The sequence below is a fragment of the Lynx canadensis genome, chromosome E1, assembly GCF_007474595.2.
Source record: "Lynx canadensis isolate LIC74 chromosome E1, mLynCan4.pri.v2, whole genome shotgun sequence".
Taxonomy (NCBI): domain Eukaryota; kingdom Metazoa; phylum Chordata; class Mammalia; order Carnivora; family Felidae; genus Lynx; species Lynx canadensis.
This window is the reverse complement of record NC_044316.2, coordinates 22,824,886-22,848,941: the sequence shown is the minus strand read 5'-3', so window position 1 is coordinate 22,848,941 and position 24,056 is coordinate 22,824,886. Positions and strand designations below refer to the sequence as shown.

General features: G+C 43.5%; 1 protein-coding gene and 1 long non-coding RNA gene across 4 annotated transcripts in view; both read right to left on the bottom strand.

Moving 5' to 3' along the window:
- Positions 1–6,178: 6,178 nt before the first annotated feature.
- On the bottom strand, positions 6,179–12,766 carry LOC115500394 (C-C motif chemokine 3-like). Its single transcript, XM_030294757.1, is given in 5 exon segments — positions 6,179–6,641; positions 6,643–6,699; positions 7,102–7,216; positions 7,816–8,005; positions 12,551–12,766. Coding segments are annotated over 4 exon segments (279 nt in total). The 5' UTR covers positions 7,892–8,005; positions 12,551–12,766; the 3' UTR covers positions 6,179–6,610.
- A 1,719-nt stretch (positions 12,767–14,485) lies between these two features.
- Positions 14,486–24,056, bottom strand: part of LOC115500397 — a 91,526-nt gene continuing 81,955 nt past the window's right edge. For all 3 annotated transcript variants that reach the window (XR_004342926.1, XR_003964524.1, XR_003964525.1), the window contains 2 exons: positions 17,427–17,651; positions 14,486–14,640 (listed from right to left, as the gene is read on the bottom strand). This is a non-coding gene — a long non-coding RNA (uncharacterized LOC115500397). The remainder of the gene's footprint in view (positions 14,641–17,426; positions 17,652–24,056) is intronic.

Here is a 24,056-nt window from a genome sequence, read left to right as displayed (position 1 = left end):
GCTGAACATCTTTTCATGTGCCTGTTGGCCATCTGGATGTCTTCTTTAGAGAAGTGTCTATTCATGTTTTCTGCCCATTTCTTCACTGGGTTATTTGTTTTTCGGGTGTGGAGTTTGGTGAGCTCTTTATAGATTTTAGATACTAGCCCTTTGTCCGATATGTCATTTGCAAATATCTTTTCCCATTCCGTTGGTTGCCTTTTAGTTTTGTTGGTTGTTTCCTTTGCTGTGCAGAAGCTTTTTATCTTCATAAGGTCCCAGTAATTCACTTTTGCTTTTAATTCCCTTGCCTTTGGGGATGTGTCAAGTAAGAGATTGCTACGGCTGAGGTCCAAACTCCATTTTCTAGGAAGTATTAATTATAAGGGAATTATGTCTACAAAAAACAAGCAAACAAAAAAACCTAGGGGCTTACAGGGATTTTCTCCTTTGGGACACTGACAGGTGTTGGCATGCCTTCAGCAACCAAGAACTATCAAAAATAAAACTGGATGCTTGGAGATTCACAAAGTTTCAAGAGATACCAAGAGCTGGGGCGAGGTTGGATGATGTTTCCTGTCTTACATGAGGCCATTTCCTCAAGACTCAGAGAGGTGGCTGTTTCATCTAATATGTAGAAACAAACACAGAGTCAAGCAAAGTAAGGAAACAGAAGAACATGTTCCAAATGAAAGAACAAGATGAAACCTCAGAAAAGAGAGAGAGAGGATTCTTACTATTGAACAATGCTAACTCCATCTTCTTTCTTCTGACTTTATCATTGGGCAGAAGGAGATGGCTCACTTATTCCAATGAAAAATGACTCGGGCTCAGGCTGCTCCTTTCCTCAGAGTAGTCAAAGGCCCTCAAGCATCTGCTGCTTTTTCTATGTCCCCTGGCAGATCCCTACCAAAATGATAGGTGGCTATTATGAGACCAGTAGCCAGAGCCACATAAGGGCTGGTCCTCTTGCCCATGGGGAGAGGCAGGACATGCAGGAATGGAGCCAGTAGGACTTTGCATAAGAAACAGCCTGCAAAGGCATCAGCAGATTCCATTCTAGGAAACCCGGAGCTCTGAGGTCCTATCCAGTGGCAGAACATAAGGAGAGGCCACGGGACTGTTCTCTAATCTGGTCTGGGACCTGGGAGCCAGGGAAGAGCTGCCCTAGTCAGAGAAGAAAGAGTAGGAAATGACAGGGGAGAGAATTCCTGAGGAAACCCCCTAAGTCATTGGGGAAAGGTCTAGGAATCTGAGGTTGGGGAAATAGTCCCAAGAAAGTAGGCAGACTCTCAGCTTGCCAACACAGAGCGAGGGTCAGCGGGATCAATGAGGGACCAGGAAATCTCCTGCTGATTCCTCAATTTTTATAATTCTATCCTTCTTCACAGCTTCCCAGCCAAAGAGGCCAGAGGTTGGTGCTAGCTCCATCAAGTCCTAGTGCCAAGTACATCATTGACCTTGGCACTGAACCCTGAGTGACCTGGAAGCAACAAGAAACTGGTTACATCTGTGGGCAGATTGGGTAGCAGGGACCTGAGCCCAGGGAATGTTCCTGCAACTCCTGAAGCTACTGTGCTAAGTGCTGGTTCTGGGCCTCTTCTTGATGTCAATTTGAATTTATTTAGACTGATTTTTGTAATGTGTTTCCATGCATTCTTGGCCACCTGCAGGGAGAGATCCTACCGTACTCTTTCACACACACACACACACCCCACCTCCAATCACACAGTGGTTGACACATAGGGTATAGGTGAGTGCTTATGTTTAGCTTTTTCAAGGGGGAAACTGTTTCAAAACCATCAACCAACAAATATTTATAGAATGTTATTTACCACTTCCGTGTTCAGCCGTGTGAAATAATGGAATTTCTTAAAAGCAAACCAGTCTTTCGGGTGATTCTATTGGTTTTGTTTTGTGACAAAGTCAGGCTCTCTGGTTGGAAAAATTATGGGGGCAAAGAGTAGGAAAATCTGAAGAGGAGAACTCAGCAGGAAGGAAATGACAATTATACCAGTATCTACATATTCCTGAAAGTTAAAAATAAAACATTATGTTAGAAAACAATGATTATTCTATAAAATATTATGCACCTAGCACATAATGTATATGTACTAAGTATATTCATTCTTAATAAAAATTCATGCATTTAAGTTTATTTTTCTCATGATCCAAGATTTCTTAAGAATTATGCACTGTCCTATAAATCCTAACAGTCTCACCAAGGTTTCCATTTGACAGAAGAGGAAATAGCTCAGAGAGTTAAAACAACTTGGCCATGGTCATTCAGCTAATAAATAAGATGCAAACCTGTGCCAGCATTTCTCAGAGCATCCCAAAACCACCAGGGATGGTTGTTTAAAATGTTCACAATAGGGGGCACCTGGGTGACTCAGTCAGGTAAGCATCCCACTTCAGTTCAGGTCATGATCTTGTGGTTCGTGGGTTTGAGCCCCGTGTCGGGCTCTGTGCTGACAGCTCAGAGCCGGGAGCCTGCTTCAGATTCTGTGTCTCCCTCTCTCTCTCTGCCCCTTTCCCACTCACCTCTGTCTCTCTGTCTCTCTGTCTCTCTGTCTCTCTCTCAAAAGTACATACACATTCTTAAAATTTTTTTTAAGTTTAAAAAATGCTCACAGTAGAATTCCTTGGGTTTGGATCTACAGATCCATACTTTTAGCGAAACTTCAAGTGATTTTACATGCACAGAGGACCAAAAACCAGTGAATTCATCAACAAGGATTTACCACTCTTTTCTTTTTCTTTTTTTTTTAATTTTTTTTTAACTTTTATTTATTTTTGAGACAGAGAGAGACAGAGCATGAACGGGGGAGGGGCAGAGAGAGAGGGAGACAGAATCGGAAGCAGGCTCCAGCCTCCGAGCCATCAGCCCAGAGCCCGACGCGGGGCTCGAACTCACGGATCGCGAGATCGTGACCTGAGTCAAAGTCGGATGCTCAACCGACTGAGCCACCCAGGCGCCCCACCACTCTTTTCTTAATAAAGTGCATATAGTAATAGACATGTTACCTGGATATAAGTTTCCTAGAATCCATGCTCTACAAAAGCAGTGGCTAACATTAGAGATGGAAAAAAATAATCAACCAATATACACAACAAGACTTCTATTGTGAATGCCAAATTATTTAGATTATGTAGATTAGTGTTAGCAAGCTATAGTCCTCAGAACAAATCCATCACGATGCCTGTCTCTGTAAATAAAGTTTTATTCTATTACATAGTAGTGGCTGCTTTTCCACTACTGTGGCAGGGTTGATGCTTGCAATAGAGACTGTATGCCTGCAAAACCATAAACATTTACTATCTGACCCTTTGTAAACAAAGTTTGCTGACTTCTGGCCTAGATGATGTTTTTAAGTATAAGAAGGGTAGACTCAGCCATGGTCTCTGTTGTAAAATTTAAGAGGGAGAAATTCAACATACATACGAGAAATGCAAGCATATATTAATTTTTTGGATAAAGCATACTTACTTCATTTTGTTTTAAATGATCTATTTTTTTTAGTATCAAAAAGTGGAATTTTTTCATAGGGTTTTCAAAGAGCAATGGCACAGTTCCTACCAAATGTTTAAATGTACATATTCTTTACTCTAGCTATCTTATTTCTAGGAATCCAGTGGGAAACTCAGTCCATGTGGTAGAAACACAGCTGCTCCCAATACTTCTTTCTTTCCCCCCTCCTCCTTCCCCTTCTCTCTTTCTCTCTCTGTCTCTGTCTCTCTCTTTCAGGGGTCCTCTGTGTGCATAGTTCCCTGATGAACAATATCATTTGCTAACTCTCAGGGGAGACAGAAAGGAAATAGAATGGCTAGCCTAGTGGGTCCCACCTTTGTGAAGGTAAGGTCATCCCCTTTCCTCCTCTCAAAGCCCAATGAAGGGGTTTCAAGGGGGTAATTTGTAAAACCTGAAAGTGCCTACAAGCAAAGTGATTCAATTTACAGCTTTATCCTAAGATGAAGCTCTAAAATTGAAGGGAAATCAGAAATGCAGAAAAAAACATGGTTAATCATCATACTTGAGGACCAAGTATCCAAAGCTTTGGATCAAGCTTTGCCTGAAGCTAATCTACTTCTTGAAGCTTCAGTTACATGAGCTAACAGGTTCCCTTTATCCCTTAGGTCAGATTGAGTCAGCCTTTCTGATACTATAACTCAAAGTATCCCTAACTGGTGCAGTGCCATAAGTAGCACACACCCCACAACGAACGTATAATTGGCTGAGGGAAGAAGCTGAGGTCGAAGTCAGTGAGGACACCTCCAGCTGGTTACCCCCATGGCCTATTATGTATTCTTAGTATGTCCATCTTCTTTTTTTTTTAACGTTTATTTATTTTTGAGACAGAGAGAGACAGAGCATGAACGGGGGAGGGTCAGAGAGAGAGAGAGACACAGAATCTGAAACAGGCTCCAGGCTCTGAGCCATCAGCACAGAGCCCGACACGGGGCTTGAACTCACGAACCACGAGATCATGACCTGAGCCAAAGTCGGACACTTAACCGACTGAGCCACCCAGGCGCCCCTAGTATGTCCATCTTCTTAACACAGTTGCATCAAACAGGAAAATTCAGGATGTTGGAGACTGACTAACTCTTGCATAAATCAGTAAAGTCCATTGAGAAAGAGATTTGCTCACTTTGAAATTGGTGTGTCTGATAGCAGAGAGGGGGAAAAAATAGTTTCCTTAAGAGAAGCCCTTTTTTGGCTTGCTGCTGCACACCAAGCTGATTGCACACCAGTGACCTGGAGCTTGCTGACTAGAAAAGCAGAGTTCTCCACTGCAAGGTGATGTTAGTACAAGCAGAAATGGGAAGATGGGAGATTAGGAAGGATGAAAAAACAGGGCCCAGAAACAGTCAGATCCATCCTCTCTGCAGAACCCCTCATCCTTTTAAATATTTATCTTGTGGACAAAATGAACAATCACATTCTTCATGAAGAAAGAGCTAGGATGCAGCCAGAGGCGGGGAGTTGGTCATACCCATGGATGGCACTGTTTCAGCAGCAGAGGGCGATGTGGAGATAGAAGTCAGTGACACAGGGGAGAGGGTGTGTCTCTAAAAGGGAAGACTAGCGCTGTGCTGCAAGAGGGGCATTCTGAACCCACTTCTAGCAGTGACCTTGACTGACAGATTCTCTGCATCCAAATAACCATTCAGTGGAAGTGACCCAAACCAGATCAGAAGGCTTGAAAAATTAGAAAGGAGCCATATTGACTCTGAAACCCCAAAGGCTGGCCCAAACAGCTGATGACTACACCCCAACAGTGGTTCTCAAACTGACTGTGTGTTAACATCACCAGGGGAGTTTTAAAATCACTGATGCCCAGCCCCACCTAACTAAACCTGAACTAAATTCATAACACTGCAGTTTTAGAAAGCTTTCCCCAGTGATTCCACCATGAAATCAAGGTTGAAAAGCACTGCTTTGAACTTAATCCAACCCTTAGGCATCCATATCCAGCAAGAAATAGACAACCTCTATAAAAGTATTCACCCTAAGTGGGGTTCCCAGATAAAACACAAGGTCCTCAGGTAAATTTGAATTTCAGATATACAATGAATAATTTTTATAAGTATATCCCAAATATTGGTTGCATGGGACATACACTAAAAAATTATTCATTCTGTAGTTTTATTTATAATTCTGACCACTGTAGCCACCAAGCCTCCCCTCAGATATGGCTATGGAGAATATTCTCCCAGAAAGTAGAGTGTGGAACAACAGAGAAGCTGATCAGGGCTCTCAGCCAGCTGGCAGGTAGGTAGCCCTTGCAGGCAGGTTTGCCAGAGTGTCACTGACATAGGCTTCCAATCCCCCAGCACTTGCTAAGCCCTCAATGGACATCAACCATCATTCTGAAGAAAGCTTCACTTATGAAAATGAACTCACATGCACCAATATATACCACAGTGTGCGTCATCTTGGTATTCATTTAAGTAGAAAGATTTCCTAGATTGCATCAATTATGATTTGGTGATAAAACAATGAGTCAGTTTCAACTTTCCAGGAAAGTATCTCCAGGAAGTGTCTGGCACCATGGTATTGGCACTCTGTCCCTTTCTTGTGGTTTCTGTCCCTCTTCAGAGGTCTCAAAACTCCCCCCCCACCCCCAGTATTCTTCTCAACCTGTGGCTCTGATTAGTTGGGAAACCACAATCAATGGAGTCATCACAAGGAAAATGCTGGTTTACCTTTTATATAAGGACCTTCAATATTTTGAAGAGCCGTGCTGGGCAAACCACTCCGTAACATTTGTTGTTTGATATATATGGTACAACAGCTACAAGACAGTGCCAATCCTGCTGACTGATCCACATATTGAGTGTGAGAACAGAAAAGGGAGGGTCGTGGGGAGGTGGGAGAGGATGTTGTGAGATGTCAGCAGAAATATTTATTACATCACACAATTCAACAATGGAAATAAATTACAAAAGTTAAATAAGATACAAAAACTAAAATTAAAGTTAAAAAGGGCTGTAGCGTGTGGCTGGGGGTGGGGGTGTGACCCATAGGAGAGGTGCCTCCAGAGTTCCAAGGTCATTGCCTTGGCTCAGGTGACTGCCCCCCAGTCTGCACATAGATGTAACACCTTTCTTGTAGCTTCTAGGCCACTCAGGCATTCAGCTCCAGGTTGGTGATGTATCCTGACCCAGGCCTCCCTGGGGTCAGCACAGATCTCCCGGCCTCTTTTGGTTTGGAAGCTGTGGAGAAGGGTGGAAGGATACATACTGAAGAATCTAGCAGGGGAATCCTGGATCCACTGTGACCCCTCCATCCTCCTCTGCCTCAGACCTCTCAGGGTCTATCCATATGCTCACAAAATGTGCCCTCAATCTTGGGGATCATGACCTTCTCTAGGTCTCCAGTGGGAGTCCACTCAGAAAGCCAACCTCTTACTGTCACCTCAACTCTCTCTTCCCTCTGTCCAGGGACAGGTCTTCCAGGACTCCCTACAGGCACCAGACCAGGTGAGAAAACATGGCAGTGGCCTCCCTTGGCATACTGTGCTCTGATGGGTCTCAGAAGCCTGAGTCCTTCAAGGGGTGCCTCACCCCAGACCTCCCATCTCCTTCCTTAGGCTGAGCAGGAAGACTGGGCCTTACATGACACCGGGCTTGGAGCATTGGCTGCTGGTCTCATAATAGTCGACCACAAATTTGCGTGGAATCTGCCGGGAGATATAGACGAAGCAGCAGGAGGTGGGGGTGTCGGCACCAACTGAGAGAGACAGAACAGAAAGACCCTAAGTCACTCTTCAGAAGAAAGGACAAGCCAGCCACTCCCTGAGGGTCAGGAAGAACTGGAAGAAGACAGTATTTCTCTGGAGTGGCAATGTGGGTACAAAGAGATCCAGAAGGAAGAGATCTTTTCCTGGACATTTTTATTTCTGTGGTCTCTCTTTCAGTGTCCTATCTTGGCTTGGGGGTCTCTCTGTCTCTCTGTAGGGAATTGAGTTTTCTAAACAAACTACTCCTTTTCTGCCTCTCCCTGGGTAGTTGCATCTGGAATTCATGAGGAGAGCCAAGACCACACCCCTGGGAGCCAGTTGGACACAGATTCTACCTCTTGTCGAAATCCCAGTTGGGCGTCCATTTTTCTACCCTTAGAAAGGGACTTCCTCCCACTCTCTCCCAGAGCTGGACAACAGAATTGCTAAAACCTCATGGGAAAGAAAATCCTTCTCAGGAAATAGTCTCTGAGATCTTTCTGAAGTTCTCTACTTGGAGCGGCTAAGCCACAGACTTTGGCCTTGTGGTCCAAGCCACAGGCAGATAGCAGGAGGGCAGGGCAAGAGGGAGAAGGGAAGACAGACTCACAAAAGGAAGAGCAGGTCTGGGAACAGAGTGTCGCAGTGAGAAGCAGGACAGCCAGGGCAGCCTTGGGGACCTCCATGTCGCTGGGCAGCAGAGTGTGAGATCAAGCAATGGTCAAGCAGAGCTGACACTGGGGACTTGCAGCCACTGCCTCCTTCTGGGGTCTAAGCCATGTCTTCTCTTTATAAGCAGCCTCAGGGCATTAAAAGATAGAAAGTTGAGGAAACCAAGGTGGGTGGGGTGGATTTTAAATCGTTGGTGTTGGTGTCATGCGTGAGTTGCATAAAGCCAGGAGAGCTCTGGGTGGCCACAAGGGTTCAGGTTATTTGCAACAACGGTTTGGTTGCCTACTTGAGGAGGAAATGGTTCCCACAGTGAGAGGAGGTGAGATGCTGGTGTGACCCAGTTAGCTGGCGCCTTCTCACAAGAGCAGATCCATCCATCAAGCATTTCACCCAAAGGGCCTTCTGATATGCACCCCAGCTGTTCAAATGGCATCGATGTGACACAGGTGACAATGCCATGGAGTCTTGAAAAACACACCCCATGCTAAAACACACCCCAGGTGGAGACAAGCAGAATTGGGGAAGCCTCAGCTACCAAGGGGCAAGATTGAGGCTGGCCTTTCAGACTTTGGCTGGATCATCGAACGTGTACAAATCTCTGCAATATCAGGTAGTATAAGTGCCTGGCAATTAGCTCTTTTGATGGTAACCTAAGTGTTCTTTTGATTGTAATGTAAGCTTTTGATTGCTGAGGCACCCATTTCAAAGACTCACTGCCTGTGACACCACTAGATAAAGAGCCAGGCTGCCCCGTCCATAAATTTCTCCCTTCAGAGAGGCCTGAGTACCTATATCAGTGGCCAGCTTGAGCCACTCTGCTTTTCCCTTCCTGCACTCTAATTCCTGCTCTTATGTTTTACATTTACCAATAGTGAACCCACAAAGCCCCAGGCATCCCACCCCTAACACCAAAAGAAGCAGAACACCAGGTCTACATTCTATTCTCTCTCTACCAGTAACCTCACTGGGTGACCCTCACACATGCCGTGTACCCCTAGAGTAATAAACCTTGTATTTTAAAAATTTCCCTGTGGTTGTTACAATCGTAAGAACCACAAGGGCTGATCCAGTCACAAACATTGGCTCCAGTCGGGGAAATGTCCTGAGGGGCTCACCACAAGCAGTACCTACCCCAGGTATTTGTAGCTCACAGCATCACTATCAAAAGGCTGAGGCTCACACAAAAACAGCTGGGCCCTGGGTTAGTCGGGCTAACTGGGGGGCTAAGTGAATGACGAGCCTTAAAACTCAACAACTCAACAACTCAAAGGTTGTTACCCTTGACCAGCAAAGTACTCTGCCATTATCTATCCTACAGATATAAACACAAAGATGAAGAACATTGTATGCATAATGGTGTTTGTCACAGCTTATTTGTACAATTTTAAAAAGGACCCTAAAAGCAAAAAAGTGAAAATAAAAGGGACCTACAATTAAATCTTGTAACTGAGAAAGTGAAGACATTTTCTTTTTTTAATGTTTATTTTTGAGAGAGGGGAGAGAGAGAGAGAGACAGTGTGAGTGGGGGGATGAGCAGAGAGAGAGAGGGAGACACAGAATATGGAAGCAGGCTCCAGACTCTGACCATCAGCACAGACCCCGACACAGGGCTTAAACCCATGAACCATGAGAACATGACCTGAGCCAAAGTCAGATGCTTAACCAACTGAGCCATCCAGGTGCCCCAAGAAAGTGAAGAAATTTTCAAAGGAAGTCCTTGTTCCTCAAAAATCCTAGAACATTTCCTGTTTCCTCAATATAAAGTCAAGATGGGCATTTCCAGGGTTTGTCCTGGCAGCTTAATGACATCATCAGGGACTCTTTTTCTTATTTCCCCCCAAATTTTGTTGGCTTTTCTTTGGGGGGGGGGGGAAGCTTATCACTTCATGGTTACAAAATGGCTGCTGCTGCTCAGAGATCAAGTCTGCACAAAGTCTTCTCCACATTTGTAGAAGGGAGTCTCATAGGAGTAGGGAAAAAGCAACATTACTAATGTTTTTAATTCAAATTGGGTGTTTGTACTTGATTTGTAATGTGAACTGTAGATCACCCCCAAAGTAGCAAAAGATAATTTTATTTTAAAGATTTTATTTTTCAAGTAATCTCTACACCCAATGTGGGGTTTGAACTCATGACCCCGAGATCAAGAGTCGCATGCTCTTCCAACTGAGCCAGCCAGGCACCCTAGCAAAAGCTAATTTGAAAATATATAAAATACAGAAAAGATTAAAACTTATTTTATTTCTGAAAGCTAAGTAGATGGCAAGGCAAGTGCCAGTAAGGATGTGGGTGTTTGCCTATATATTCTTCCTGTCTTACTGTGGTACATGTGAATTCTGAGGCATAATTTGAGTAAGATTTCTTTCCCGGAAAATAGGAAATATGTTATTACCCAAACCTAACCACTATTAACATTTTGGTTTATTTCTTTCAAGTGCAATTTTTTTCTAGGTTTGTGATAATTCAGTTTGCTAACTTGTTTCTTTACTTTTTTTTACTGTGTGTCTGGGAGATGAGGGGCAATGTTGTAATCATGATATGAATGTAATTTTGTATTTTTATTATTTATACTTAACATCATAAGACTTTCCCAAATCCTTACAGTATTTTTTAAGAGCTGCCTAATTTATTCAACCATGAGCCCAGTGCATTAATATTATCATGCACTATTGAAGCACATTTGGACAGATTCCATTTTTTTAATTTTAAATTATTTTGTAAATAAGCTGTACTAAACATCTAACCCATAAAACCTTCTCCATAAGTGAAGTTATTTCTATAGGATATTTTCCTAGCTTTACTTTCAGGGCCAAAAAGTAAGGACACTTAAGGCTCCTGATCTGTATAGATACCCCATTATCTAATGTGTGTTCATTTTTACTCCCTGTTGTCAAACCCAGTGATGGTATATTATAGAGATCTGAGAGTGCTTGGTGAATGAAACAGTGAAGAAAAAGCAGGTTTTGTCACTCTTGCCGTGCCTGTGGCCCCGGCTTCCCTGATTCCGTTCTGTCCATCTGGACCTGGATCAAATATAGATCAAGTTACATAACACTCCATGATATCATTATATACATTACATCAGTGCAGTCAAAGCACCACTGAAGAGCATCAGACATGTCTGCTTTGTGGACGCAAAAAGCGAGAGGTGCAGTTTGTAGACAGATCTGCCCTTAGTAGAAGGAACCAGCTAAGCCTGGTCCCCTGGTGACAACTCCTGGTTTCCCCTTCATTGGTTAATAATTTTCTTAGAAGCGCTCTGATCAATGTGATGTCATGGTCCTTTTCACCCAGGGTGTGGTTTAAGTGTGACTTGTGTGCCCAGGATGCTAAAGCATCACCATAGATGTCAGTCTGTATGGTCAGAAGAGCTGTGGCTGAGCATCAGATTTGCTCTGTGGGAGGAATCATTAATCTGTAGATCTCTCCATGCACATAGAGCTCTAACACACAACATCTCACCTCTTGTCACTGTCCTAAACCTTTCCACACAGTCAGTTTAACAGGCAAGTGACTGAGCTATTCTTGTGTACCCTGAGCCTTCATGTGACACCAGGTGCCCTAGCATATGTGATTCATAGTGACATATGTCTTATGTGACTCATAACATGACACCATACAACAACTTCTCTGTCCATCCCCAACCCCTGGCTTCCCATGCTCCAGAGTTGCCTATGAAGGGACAAGGACATGGCTTGGACCCCAGAAGGATATAGACAGCAACAAGTGCCCAGTCTTGTCTTGGCTTTGCCCACACTCCTCTGTGCCCAACATCTTTAAAGTCTCCACAGCTGCCCTTATTGACCATCTCCTCAGCTCACAGTCTTATCTGCACCACAAGACTCTCAACCCTTACCCTTTTTGCTATTAGGGTTGTGTCCCAATGGTCTGGACAGATGTCTAAGCCATATCACTTAAGTCCTATAGCTGGAGTCCCTAAATGAAAGCAAAGAACATCACAAAAGGTTTCAAAATGTTCTAAGGTGTTTCCCAAGGGGTTTTATCTATCCTGTATCTGGATCCAAGAGGCAGAGGAAGGTTAGAACCCATTTGTAGCTGGGAAAATTGAGGCTTAGCTCAGTCTCTAAAAAGATGCAGATGCCAGGTCTAGTGGTAGATTTCCCTCAGTTCTCCCAAGAACTCCACCCTTTGCTGACTTACAGAAGATGAGGTCTGGGGGCACCTGAGTGGCTCAGTCGGGTGAGCGTCTGACTTCAGCTCAGGTCATGATCTCACTGTTGGTGGGTTCAAGCCCTGCATCGGGCTCTGTGCTGACAGCTCAGAGCCTGCAGCCTGCTTCAAATTCTGTGTCTCCCTATCTCTCTGCCCCTCCCCCACTTGCAGCTTGCTCTTTGTCTCTCTATCTCTCTCAAAAATAAATAAACATTTAAAAAAAAAGAAGAAGAGGATGAGGTCTTCTGGGAAATATTTCTGTAGACCAGATGAAGTTTCCCTAAAAGAGGTGGAGAAAGGGCTCATGGTTCCAATAGCTATACTCCCTCAAGAGGGAGCTAGAGACTGAGAATAAGACAGAGATTCAAAACAAAAATTCAAGGCAAACAAGAAATGCCTTGCTTCCTTGGTTCCTTTTGTGTCCCACTCAGCAGCTCTGAGCCAGTGACATCTCTCCATCAACTTCCCGCTGGGCCCCTCAGAGGGTGGAAGAAGTTGACTTCACTTTCTCAGACTCTTGATTGCTGCTCCCTCACGCTGAGGGTAGACATCACACTGGTCCTGCAGTTTTTTCTTCTTTCTCTCCAGATCTGATCCCAGATTTGTTGACAATTATGGTGACACCAACAGCTAGTGTTCCTCTCTTATATAATGTCAAATCATTCCTCTTTCCTAGAGAGAAGCAGGTCATGTAGAGGAGAGACATTCCATGGACATGGGCTGCGGAGCAGACCAGGCATGGACAGAGGGTTTTATTTCTTTCTGATTTCTTTTTTCTTCCCAGGATGTTTAAAAAATGTTATTTATTTTTGAGGAGAGAAAGAGAGAGAGAGAGAGAGAGAGAGAGTAGTGGTGGGGGAGGGGTAGAGAGAGAGGGAGACAGAGGACAGGATCCAAAGCAGGCTCTGCTCTAACAGCAGAGAGCCCCATGTGGGGCTTGAATTCACAAACCATGAGATCATGACCCATGCCAAAGTTGGATGCTTAATCAACTGAGCCACCCAGGCACTCCTCTTCCTAGGACTTTTAAAACAAATTTACATTTAACATTTTGCATCTATCTTTTTAATATTTAATAGTAAACATCAAGTATTTTTGTCATTCTATTTGTTTACGTGGCTGGCTAACAGTCCATCAGTGGATTAACTTCATTATTCCAACACCGTGGAATATATAGTTTGGTGTTAATTATTTGATTATAGGTAAGCTGCACCAAATAACATTGTCCCTAAAATTTTTCCCATTGATGAGTTCATTTCTTTAGGATAGAGTCTGAGAAGTCGCTTCTGGCTGAAAGAGTATGGACATTTGTAAGACTGCTGACCCTCATCCAGTATAAAATCCGGACTTCATTGCAGGTCTATGAGGAGTATTTTATAAATAGACCAATTACTGAAAAGCTAATCCTTACTTTTACTATTCTTTTTTTTTTTAATTTTTTTTCAACGTTTATTTATTTTTGGGACAGAGAGAGACAGAGCATGAACAGGGGAGGGGCAGAGAGAGAGGGAGACACAGAATCGGAAACAGGCTCCAGGCTCTGAGCCATCAGCCCAGAGCCCGACGCGGGGCTCGAACTCACGGACCGCGAGATCGTGACCTGGCTGAAGTCGGACGCTTAACCGACTGCGCCACCCAGGCGCCCCCTTTTACTATTCTTGTACCTCCAGGATTTCCAATTATGTTCTTTCCTTAGGGTGTAGTTAAGCTTGGTTTATACTGCTTGACACTGAATGACATTATTACACCTGTCACATTTACATGGAGAATCACTGTGGAAGTCCATCAGAACACTCTGCTTTATGGGGTGCCTGGGTGGCTCAGTCAGTTGGGCACCCAACATCGGCCCAGGTCATGATCTCAAGGCTCATGGGTTAGAGTCCCACATGGGGATCTGTGTTGACAGCTCGGAGCCTGGAGCCTGCTTCAGATTCCGTGTCTCTCTCTCTCTGTCTCTCTGCCCACCCCCATGCTCTCTCTCTGTTTCTCAAAAATAAATAAATATTTAAAAAAACACTCTGCTTTATGGAAGGAAGCTAGTCCCTCATCTGGATAAACAACTTCCTCTTGAGCACCCCAATTAAATTAGTAATTGAACCACTCTTGTTTGCACCTTAAACCTCTCTTATAACTATAGGAAACCTTGGGTTGTAGAACTCACATAACAACACTGTACTTAAAATGTCTTGCTTAGGCACCACCTCCAATTTCTGTGTTCCCATGGCCCAAGGCTGACTATAAAAAGGAATAGACATAGGTCAGATCCCAGAAGGAGTCTGGCAGTAGTGAGTTCCCAAGCCCCATCTCAGCTCTGCCCACAATGCTCTGCCTGTCCAACACCATGAGGGGCCTCGTGCCTGCCATCTTTGTCCTCCTCTGCACCATGGCCCCCTGCTCTTATGCACAAAGTGAGTCTGTTGTCCACTTGCCTTCAACAGTTGATCCCCATATGTTGGCCAGAAGTCGATCCACACCTTCCTAGTGCTGTGGCCTGAGAACCATCATGTGACATTTGAGAGCCTCAAGTGGGCTTTCAAAACGATGTGGTTGTTTTCCTCAGAAGGGTTCAAAAGGAGTCCGTTGATCAAGGCTGCAGAATGGAAGTTAGGAGAGGTTATCCTATTTCTCAGATGAGATCACTGAGGTCTAGTTTATTGGATTATTAACGTAAGGTAGAATCTAGGTCTATTGAGATCTTATTGGTGCTGGTAAATTTTAGAATCACCTCAGCAATTCCCAAGAGTTATAAAAATTGTTCCAACTTTCACTCAGTTTCCATATGATTTAATGGATTAAAAAAATTTTTTTTTACCCTAAAGAAAGTTAGGAGAAGGGAGTAGACGCTCTATAGGCTGGTTCCCTGCAGAGTAAGATAGAGACCAAAATAGACAAATCCAGAGACAAGACTAGGGAATTTAATGAGAAACAAACAAATTAATTAAAAAGCCAAATTATTTCCAGTTTCCTTTCCTCCCATGCCTCAACTCTGAGCTATGCTATCTCTCTTCACCTCTTCCAGACCCTCTCAGACTTGCCTGGGCTCCAGAGCAACTTTTGCTATTCTTGTTCCCTCACAGATAAGGTTTACACCACATCCCCCTGCTGCTTTGCCTGTATGTCCCTGAAGATCTCCCACAACACTGTGGTTGCCTATTTTAAGACCAGTGACCAGTGCCCCAAACATGGTGTCATGGAAGTATCAGTCCTCCCGCCTAGCCCTGGGGAGACACAAGATGTGGGGGTTGGGAGTGTTCACAGGAGTCAGAGCAGGGGGTGCTCCAGCTGGTAGATAAGGAGTTGTCCTAAGAAGGCCTAGTCTTCTGGGGGCCTTTTGTGCATGCAGGACACACAGAGAGGCCATTGAGCTGTTTCCTGACATGGGATTGGGTCTGCAGGGAGCCAAGGAGGTCATGCCCAGAAAGAGAGAGGAGAGAAGAAAGAAACAGCAGAAAGGAAGTGGCCTGAGTTATCTCCATAAATCACTCAGGGGAGAACCAGGAATCCTTGAGGTTTGGGGCATGATGCTTGATAAGGTGGGCCAGCCCTAAGCTGCCCACAAGGATGAAGATGAAGTGCCCACAGGTGGTCAAGAATGTCCTTACTCATTCTCTATACAATACTTCTGCCTTCTCCATAGATTTTTTGCCAAACAAATTGACACAGTATTTCTGTGTCAATTGACACAGTATTTCTGTGTCAACCCCAGCAGTGCCTAGGTCCAGGAATACATCAGGGGCCTGGAGGAGAATCCAAATGGTCCAGAAGAAACCCGTTAGAGGTGTGGGTAGATTGAGCAGCAGGGACCTGAACCAGAGAGCTGCTGCCACAACTCCAGAAATTCCCTCTCCCTTCTCCTAACCGCATTCTGAAAACTTTTATTTAGTTAAGCTATTTAAATATTATAAATTGTTTTATTATTTGGTGTTTTTCTCTGAGCAATCATATGACACCCTCTTATCCCCAAGTCTCTTCCCAGTCAGTCATACAGTGGTTGCCATATTCAGTGTGATAGTGAAAAACTGTTCTTCTGTCTCTGAGTAGACACTGGACCAAATCCATCAATAGATACATATTGAGTTTTTAATGAGCCCTGTACTCTGTTACACATGTCAGAATAATAAAGATTATTTTTGCTTTCTTAGGTGAATCTTGGACTTTTGACTATTCTTTGCTTTGGTTTGGTTTTCCTGACAAAGCAGTTTCATTGGTTGGAAAGAATGAGAGGGAATATTTAGGGACATCTGAGCAGGAAGGGAAGACAAGAGAAAAAGGATAAGTGTCATTCTAATGATACCAGGCTTTAGGCTGGTGACACATTCCTCATAGGCTGAAGAATAAGCAAAGTATTCAAAACAAATGCAGATTTATATGCACCAGGGAAACCGCCACTTGTATGAACAACAAATCAAGGCATTCAATCATGCATATTTATGCATTTTCTTAAGTTCTGCTTTCTTAAGAATAAAAACTAACAGTTTTCGAGGACTCACTATGAGCCACATGACATCCTGTACCAAGGAATTTACATGCATTGTCTAGTCTTCAAAATATCATTGTGTTGTATATACTGATTATCTCCCTTTGACATATGAGGAAACAGTCTCAGTACGTTTAAGAAAGTCACCTGAGGTCACACAGCTAGTAACATTGGAATCAAGCCTGTAGACCAGAGGAAGTACCACATTCTTTTTTTCAACGTTTTTTATTTATTTTTGGGACAGAGAGAGACAGAGCATGAACGGGCGAGGCAGAGAGAGAGGGAGACACAGAATCGGAAACAGGCTCCAGGCTCTGAGCGGTCAGCCCAGAGCCCGACGCGGGGCTCGAACTCCCGGACCGCGAGATCGTGACCTGGCTGAAGTCGGACGCTTAACCGACTGCGCCACCCAGGCGCCCCAAAATTCAGAGCAGATTAATACAACAGAAGAGATGTTAATAAAGTTAAAACCTATCAAAATGAAGCAAGGAGAAACAGGAGAATAGAAAATACAAAAGAGAGAATATGAAGACATAGAGGCTAGAGGAAGGTATCTGTCATCTGGTAAATTGGAATCCCAAAATGAGATGAGAGAGAAAAGATTAATAATGGCTAAAATTTTTACAAAACTGATCAAAGATATACTTTCGAAGATTCAAAGAGGGAAGACATCATCCCAGTTGCTATCAATGGGCCAAGTTTAATGCAGCCACTCCTCCCATCAGCCCTAGCCTGCAGAGGAGAGATACCACAGAGCTTTTTAGAGTTGCTAGTGCTCTCTTAACAGTGAATCCTGATGGTTTCGGAGGATAGTGTGGTCTCTGGGATTTACCATGAAACACAATCTGGTGGGTCTTCCAGCCTCACCACACACAATATATCCATTCCAGCATGCTCACCTCTATGAACCTTTCTCCTCCATCTGTCATGGCAAGTCAGGTATTTTAACTTCAGTCAGCATGATCCATTGCTTTCTCCAGGCTTCCAGAGCTTTCCTGGCAGCAAATTTTTATTAATCCCTGGGATCCTTGCCAGGTAGTTATAACCTATATCCAAGGAGTACTCCCAAGTCAATAAGCTCCTCCTTATCCAGTCTGGTGTTCCAGCTTCTTTGATCAGGCACCCTGAAAATCCAAACCCAAGTCACTTCCCCAGCTCAAGCTAGCACGTGCTTGCTAAATTTTGCTGTTGCTTTGAAATGTAGTCCCTTTTCTCCCTTCTCAGAAATATAATTGACTGATACAAGAAGGCTATATAGCAAGAAGATATGGAAAATATGAATAGTCTTTTTTCTATTATGGAATTAAATCAGTAATTAAATTCTTTTGGGGAAAAAACCTCATACCTAGCTGGCTGCATAAGCAAGTTCTGTCAAATATTTATGGAAAAAATAATGTAGGATGAATAGCCTCTTAACAAATGGTGCTGGAGCAACTGAACATCCATAGACCAAAAAAAAAAAAAATCTTGACTTCAGCTTAACAACTTACACAAAAATTAACTCAAAATAGATGTAAAACATAAAACTATAAAGCTTTTAGAAAAAATGTAGGAGAAAATCTTCAGGACCTAAGACTAGGCAAGGAGTTTTTAGGTTTGACACCAAAAGTATGACCCATAAAAGGAAAATTTGATAAATTAGACTTCAAAAATTTTAGAGTAGCTCTTCCAAGGGTCCTGACAACAAGGTGAAAGACAAGGTATGGAGTGAGAGAAAATATCCACAAACCACAGATCTGGCAAAGGACTTGTATTTGGAATACATAAAGAACTCTCAAAACTCAACAGTAAACAAACAAACAATACAATTAGAAAATGGGGAAAAGCATGAATGAGTATTTCAATGAAGAGGATATATGGATGGTAAATAAGCAATGGTATTGTGACTGTGGCTTTTTTCATCGTTATTTTTATGTTTTTAATTTTATTTATTTAAGTAATATCTACACTCCATGTCAGTCTCGAACTCATGACCCCAAGATTAAGAATTGCAAGCTCCTCTGACTGAGCCAGCCAGGTACCCTGATCCTTATTTTTAAATATATAGACTGAAATAGGGAGGTAGGTAAGATAATGTCACCTTCCCCCCACCCCCACAAAGATGTCCATGTCTTAATCCCCGGAAACTGAATTTATGTTACACAGCCTGCAGGAATCAAGACTGCTATCCACTGACTCTGAGATGGGGAGACTATCCTGGATTATCTGAATGGACCCAATGTAATCACAGGGATCCTTATAAGGGAGGCAGGAGTGTCAGTGTCAGAGTAACACAACATGAAAAAGACGTGAGTCATTGCCAGCTACATCCAAAGAATGTGGGCAACTTCTAGAAGCCAAAAAAAGTAAGAAAATAGATACTCCCTGAGAGCCCCCAAAAAGGAATGCAGCCCTGCAAATACCTTACTTTTAACCCAGTGAGACCCATTTCAGACTTCTGACCTCCAGAATGGTACAAGAATAAATTTGAGTTGTTTTAAATTGTTTTAAATTACCGAGTGTGTGGTAATTTGTTACAGCAACAATAAGGAGCTAATACAAATATTTACAGATAAAATGATATTGTAGTGGTTTTAAATTTTTTAATGTGTATTTGTTTATTAGAGAGGGGCACCTGGGTGACTCGGTTAAGCGTTGGACTCTTCATTTAGGCTGAGGTCATGATCTCACAGCTCATGGGTTTGAGTCCCACATGGGGCTCTGTGCTGACAGTCCAGAGCCTGCTTGGGATTTTCTCTCTCTCATCCTCTCTCTCTGCCCTCCCCTGCTTGGGCACTCTCTCTGTATTTCTCTCTCAAAATAAATAAACTTTAAAAAAAAAAAAGGGAGAGGGAGAGAGAGAACGTGAGCAGGGGTGAGGCAGAGAGAGAGGAGAGAGAAAATCCCAAACAGACTCCGCATTGTCAGTGCAGAGCCTCACGTGGGGCTCAAACTCACAAACCATGAGATCATGACCTGAGCCAAAATCAGGAGTCGGACACTCAACCCACTGAGCCACCAACGTGCTCTGATATCGTAGTGGCTTTAAAACATGGCCACAATTTCTCTGACATTCTTCTCATGAGAGGCGGGATTTAGGTCCCCTCTCAGTGAGTCTGGACAGGCTTGTGACTGCTTCCATTACAGCAGAGGAGATGCAATATGTGATTTCTTCTGTGGTTAGGTTATAGAGGGTCATGCACCTTCCACCTTGTTCACCAGAAACAGTCATCTTTGAGCCGACAGATTGCCATCCAGGAAGGCCCACATGCAGACAGCTTCTGTTGATGGTCCATGCTGACTCTATCTTTCAACAAGCCCAGCCCAGGTGCCAGACAGGTGATGGATGAAGCCATCCTCAAAATGGACCTTCCAGCCCAGAGGTGAGGGTTATTTATTATTAGATAGTCTGTGGCATCATAATTTATATCACATCTGTGTGGCCAGAGTTGTAAAATAGCATCAGTACCTTCTGCTCTATGAGAGAGTAACAACCAGCCCACAGTTTACAGATATATCTATTTTTGCAAGGAGACCTGTGGTGAGATCAGCTCTTGGCCACCCACCAACTAGAGAATTTCTTCAGAACGTTCTTGATGAAGTAGCAAACAATTTTCTGAGAAGTGCACCAACTGATGGAGAAGTTGAACTATTTTTGCAGATACTCTGAACCCGTGCATTAACCAAAGGGTGTTGACAACCTCTGGTTTGTGCAACTCACAGCATGACACCAACACTATCATTAAAATCTGCCCCTCCCTTTACCCCCAGTTTCCATCTTCTGATGCCATGGGGCTTTCTATAAAGAGAAGTGGTAATGGCTTGAAACTGGGGCCAGCTGCAAGTACCCAAATCTTGTCTTATCTGTGCCAATGCTTGATCTCAGAATCTCCTGCCTGCCCAGCATCATGGAGGCATTTGAGACTCACCATGACCCTTTGCTCCCAGAACTTCTCAATACCATGTCAGTCTATTATCCATTCTGCCTTTTTTCAGATGTTACCCTCTCTGGTCACAGGTAAGACTACATTAAAAATGTCCTGATGACAAAGATCACTCAAGTGAATAGAGAATTCAACATGGGGTTTTGAACACCCCTGTTCTCTCTTCCAAAAGGTCCAGGATATCATATTCTACCAAGTAGTTGAGAGAAAGAGAGAGAGAGAGAGCAGAGGGTAAGTTCCACTTTATATATAAAATAATTGAAGCCAAATTCACTGAATAACTGTTGGCAAGAGGCACACTCCATGTCTATTTATTTCCCATTGGTGTAAGTAAGTTTAGAGTCATGTCAGCCCTTCTCAAAAGCCCACTTGTTTTGGTGACATAAGAGATATCCCAGGTTGATCTCTGTTCTATTGTGACATCCCGGGCTAGATGAATTTCCATTCTAAAGAAGGCAGAAAGACAGATAAGACATTTTAAGTTCCCTTAAGAATAAAAACCAAAACAGAGAGATAGAGACAGGGAAATTTCTAGGAAAAAAGCACATGCCCCATTTGAGTTCCCCAACTTTAAGAAATGCTAGATATTTCTAGTTCCTTCTTTTTTCAATGTTTATTTATTTCTTTTGAGAGAAGGGCGGGGGGGGGCAGAGAGACAGGGAACAGAGAATCTAAAGCAGGATCTGAGCTGTCAGCACAGAGCCTGACACGGGGGCTTGAACTCCCCAACTGTGAGATCATGGCCTGAGCTGAAGTCGGATGTTTAACCAACTGAGCCACACAGGTGCTCCTAGTTCCTTCTGACCTTTTGGGGGGTTAGGGTCAGGGATAAGAAGTTGATTTTCTTTGGCTTTCAAATGACTCAGTCTTGGGACGCCTGGTTGGCTCAGGTGGTTAAGCGTCTGACTCTTGATTTCAGCTCAGGTCATGATCTTATGGTTTGTAGTTTTGAGCCCCCCATCAGGCTCTGCACTGACAGTGAGGAACCTACTTGGAATTCTCTCTCTCCCTTTCTCTGCTCCTTCCTCACTCCCTTTATCTCTCTCTCTCTCTCTCTCTCTCTCTCTCTCTCTCAAAAATAAATAAATAGAGGCACGGGGTGGGGGGGCTCAGTCAGTTAAGCATCCAACTTTGGCTCAGTTCATGATCTCACCATTTGTGAGTTCAAGCCCCACCTTGGGCTCTCTGCTGTCAGCACAGAGTCCGCTTCAGTTCCTCTGTCCCCCTCTCTCTCTGTCCCTCTCCTGCTCATGGTCTCTCTCTCTCTCTCTCTCTCTCTCTCAAAAATAAATTAAAAATAAAAAAATAGATTTGAAATAAAAACAAGCAAATAAATAAATAAATAAATAAATAATTTGAGTCTCTTGCTATGCCTTGTCCAACAGTTGGTGTTGAGCTGAGGTGCTCTCAAAAGTTTGTAGCTGACTCTCATGAGACCGACAGCCAGTGCTCTAAGCCCAGTGACACGTAAGGGCATTCCTCCTGCTCACTCCTGGTGACAAACTGGGGAAGCCCTGGAGAGAAGAGGTAGATGCATTGGTAGAAGGAGGTAGACTGGGCACCACTGTAGGAGTATCTAGATCTCTGGCCCACCACAAGTACAGAAGAGACCCTCAGGTGTTTTCTGAGCCAGTCCAGGGCCAACATGGAACCAGGAGAAGCTGACCAAGTGCAGGAGAAGAGGGGAAAGGAACTAATAGTAGGAGAGAAAGTGTAGGAGGAGATCCTCATGAGATATTCAAGGAAATTGGATGCCTTGAAGTATAAGAGCTGATTGCTGAGAAAGTGACAGACCCTGAGATGTCAAGTCAGAAAGAGGGATGGAAGGGCCACTGTGGGCTCAGAAATTTCCCTGCTGGCTATATATATCCTCCTTAATCTTTCTGACTCCTCCGTCCATTTAACTTCCAAACTAAAAGAGACCAGCTGGCCTGTGCCAACCCCAGTGATGCCTGGGCCCATCATGAACCTAGTCCTGAATCTGAAGGGTCTAGAAAGAAAGAGCCAAATCAATCAGTAGATTGAGAAGCAGGGACCTAAGCCAGAAGAATGGCACTTGGAACCCCTCTTTCATGGGTCTAAACCCCATGTCCCACTAACCAAACTCTGGAGCCTTCCCTACTTAAATTTTTGTTTATTTAAATTATTTCATCTTTATTTTTATTTTGAATTATGTTTTCTATTGAATGTTTTCTCTGAGAAGTCACATAGTGCATGGTGACGCAAGGTGATGTTGAATGGTTTTACTAAATCTTCCCTCTAGATATTTGAGCAAATCCATCAACAATCAAGAGTTTTTAAATACTCATTTCTCAATAAGTATTTGGTCTTTGCACTATGGTATAACCTTGTGAATAACAAACAGGCTTTTGTTTGTTTAAAAGTAAGCCTTGGACTTCTAGCCATTGTGCTGCTTGTTTTCTTGAACAGCAATAATACTGATTGGGAGGGATGAAAGGGGAAGTTTAAGCAAGTTGGAGAAGTGATAAAAGACTGAAAAAATAATAAAACATGCCACTGTAATGACACCTCACCTTACAATGGAGATATCAACCAGAAAAAGCCAGAGCTGAAACATGTTATAAATTAAGCCATAAATTATATTCTCTAAAGTAAAATCAGCGCTTGACATAAACAAAAGGGCAAGACATTCTTTCACGTGCATCTTTGCATTTTTAAAGAAACCAAGCTTTCTTAAGAATAGTAGCTTACGGGGCACCTGGGTGGCGCAGTCGGTTAAGCGTCTGACTTCAGCCAGGTCACGATCTCGCGGTCCGGGAGTTCGAGCCCCGCGTCAGGCTCTGGGCTGATGGCTCAGAGCCTGGAGCCTGTTTCCGATTCTGTGTCTCCCTCTCTCTCTGCCCCTTCCCTGTTCATGCTCTGTCTCTCTCTGTCCCAAAAATAAATAATAAAAAACGTTGAAAAAATAAAAAAAAAGAATAGTAGCTTACTTCTATTGAATTTAATATGAATTAAGAACTTTCATGCACTGACTCATTTTGTCCTCACAATACCAATGTGATGCTTATTCTGTTCTTGAGCCAAATCATAGATGAGGAAACAGAAGTTCAGGGAGGTTAGGTTAACTTCTCCATGGCTATTAGTTACCCATGATGGAATGTTCACGTCCCGTGTTCTTAACCGTCAGACCCCTATCTCCCAAGGTGTTGTTGCACCTGGAACAAACTTAACCTAACGTCCCCTCTGATTCCAGCTAACCAAGACATCATCCTCTTGGGTGTGCAAAAGCAAGATGATTCAAGTCCCTCTACCTGATACTGCATCTTCACTTTGCTAATGCTTCTCAAGCCAAAAGTCAGAGTGCAGGCAGTCTTCCCTGCTTGCCATCTATCTATCTCCCTTCCCTTACTCAGATACACTCAGGGCACAGCAACAAACACATTTTCTATGTAGACTCTACCTGAATAGCGAGAAGACTCCTCTTTCCTAGATGGCACCTCCAATCTCTACAAATATTCCCCTAGGAGTTCTCTCATCCACATTTAGGGGAGCAGTGCAAGTATAATAGTCATTGCCCTGGGCAATGATTCTCTCCTGTCCCCTCTCTCCGATATCCTGCTTCAATAGGTTAGAAGGCTGGGGAGA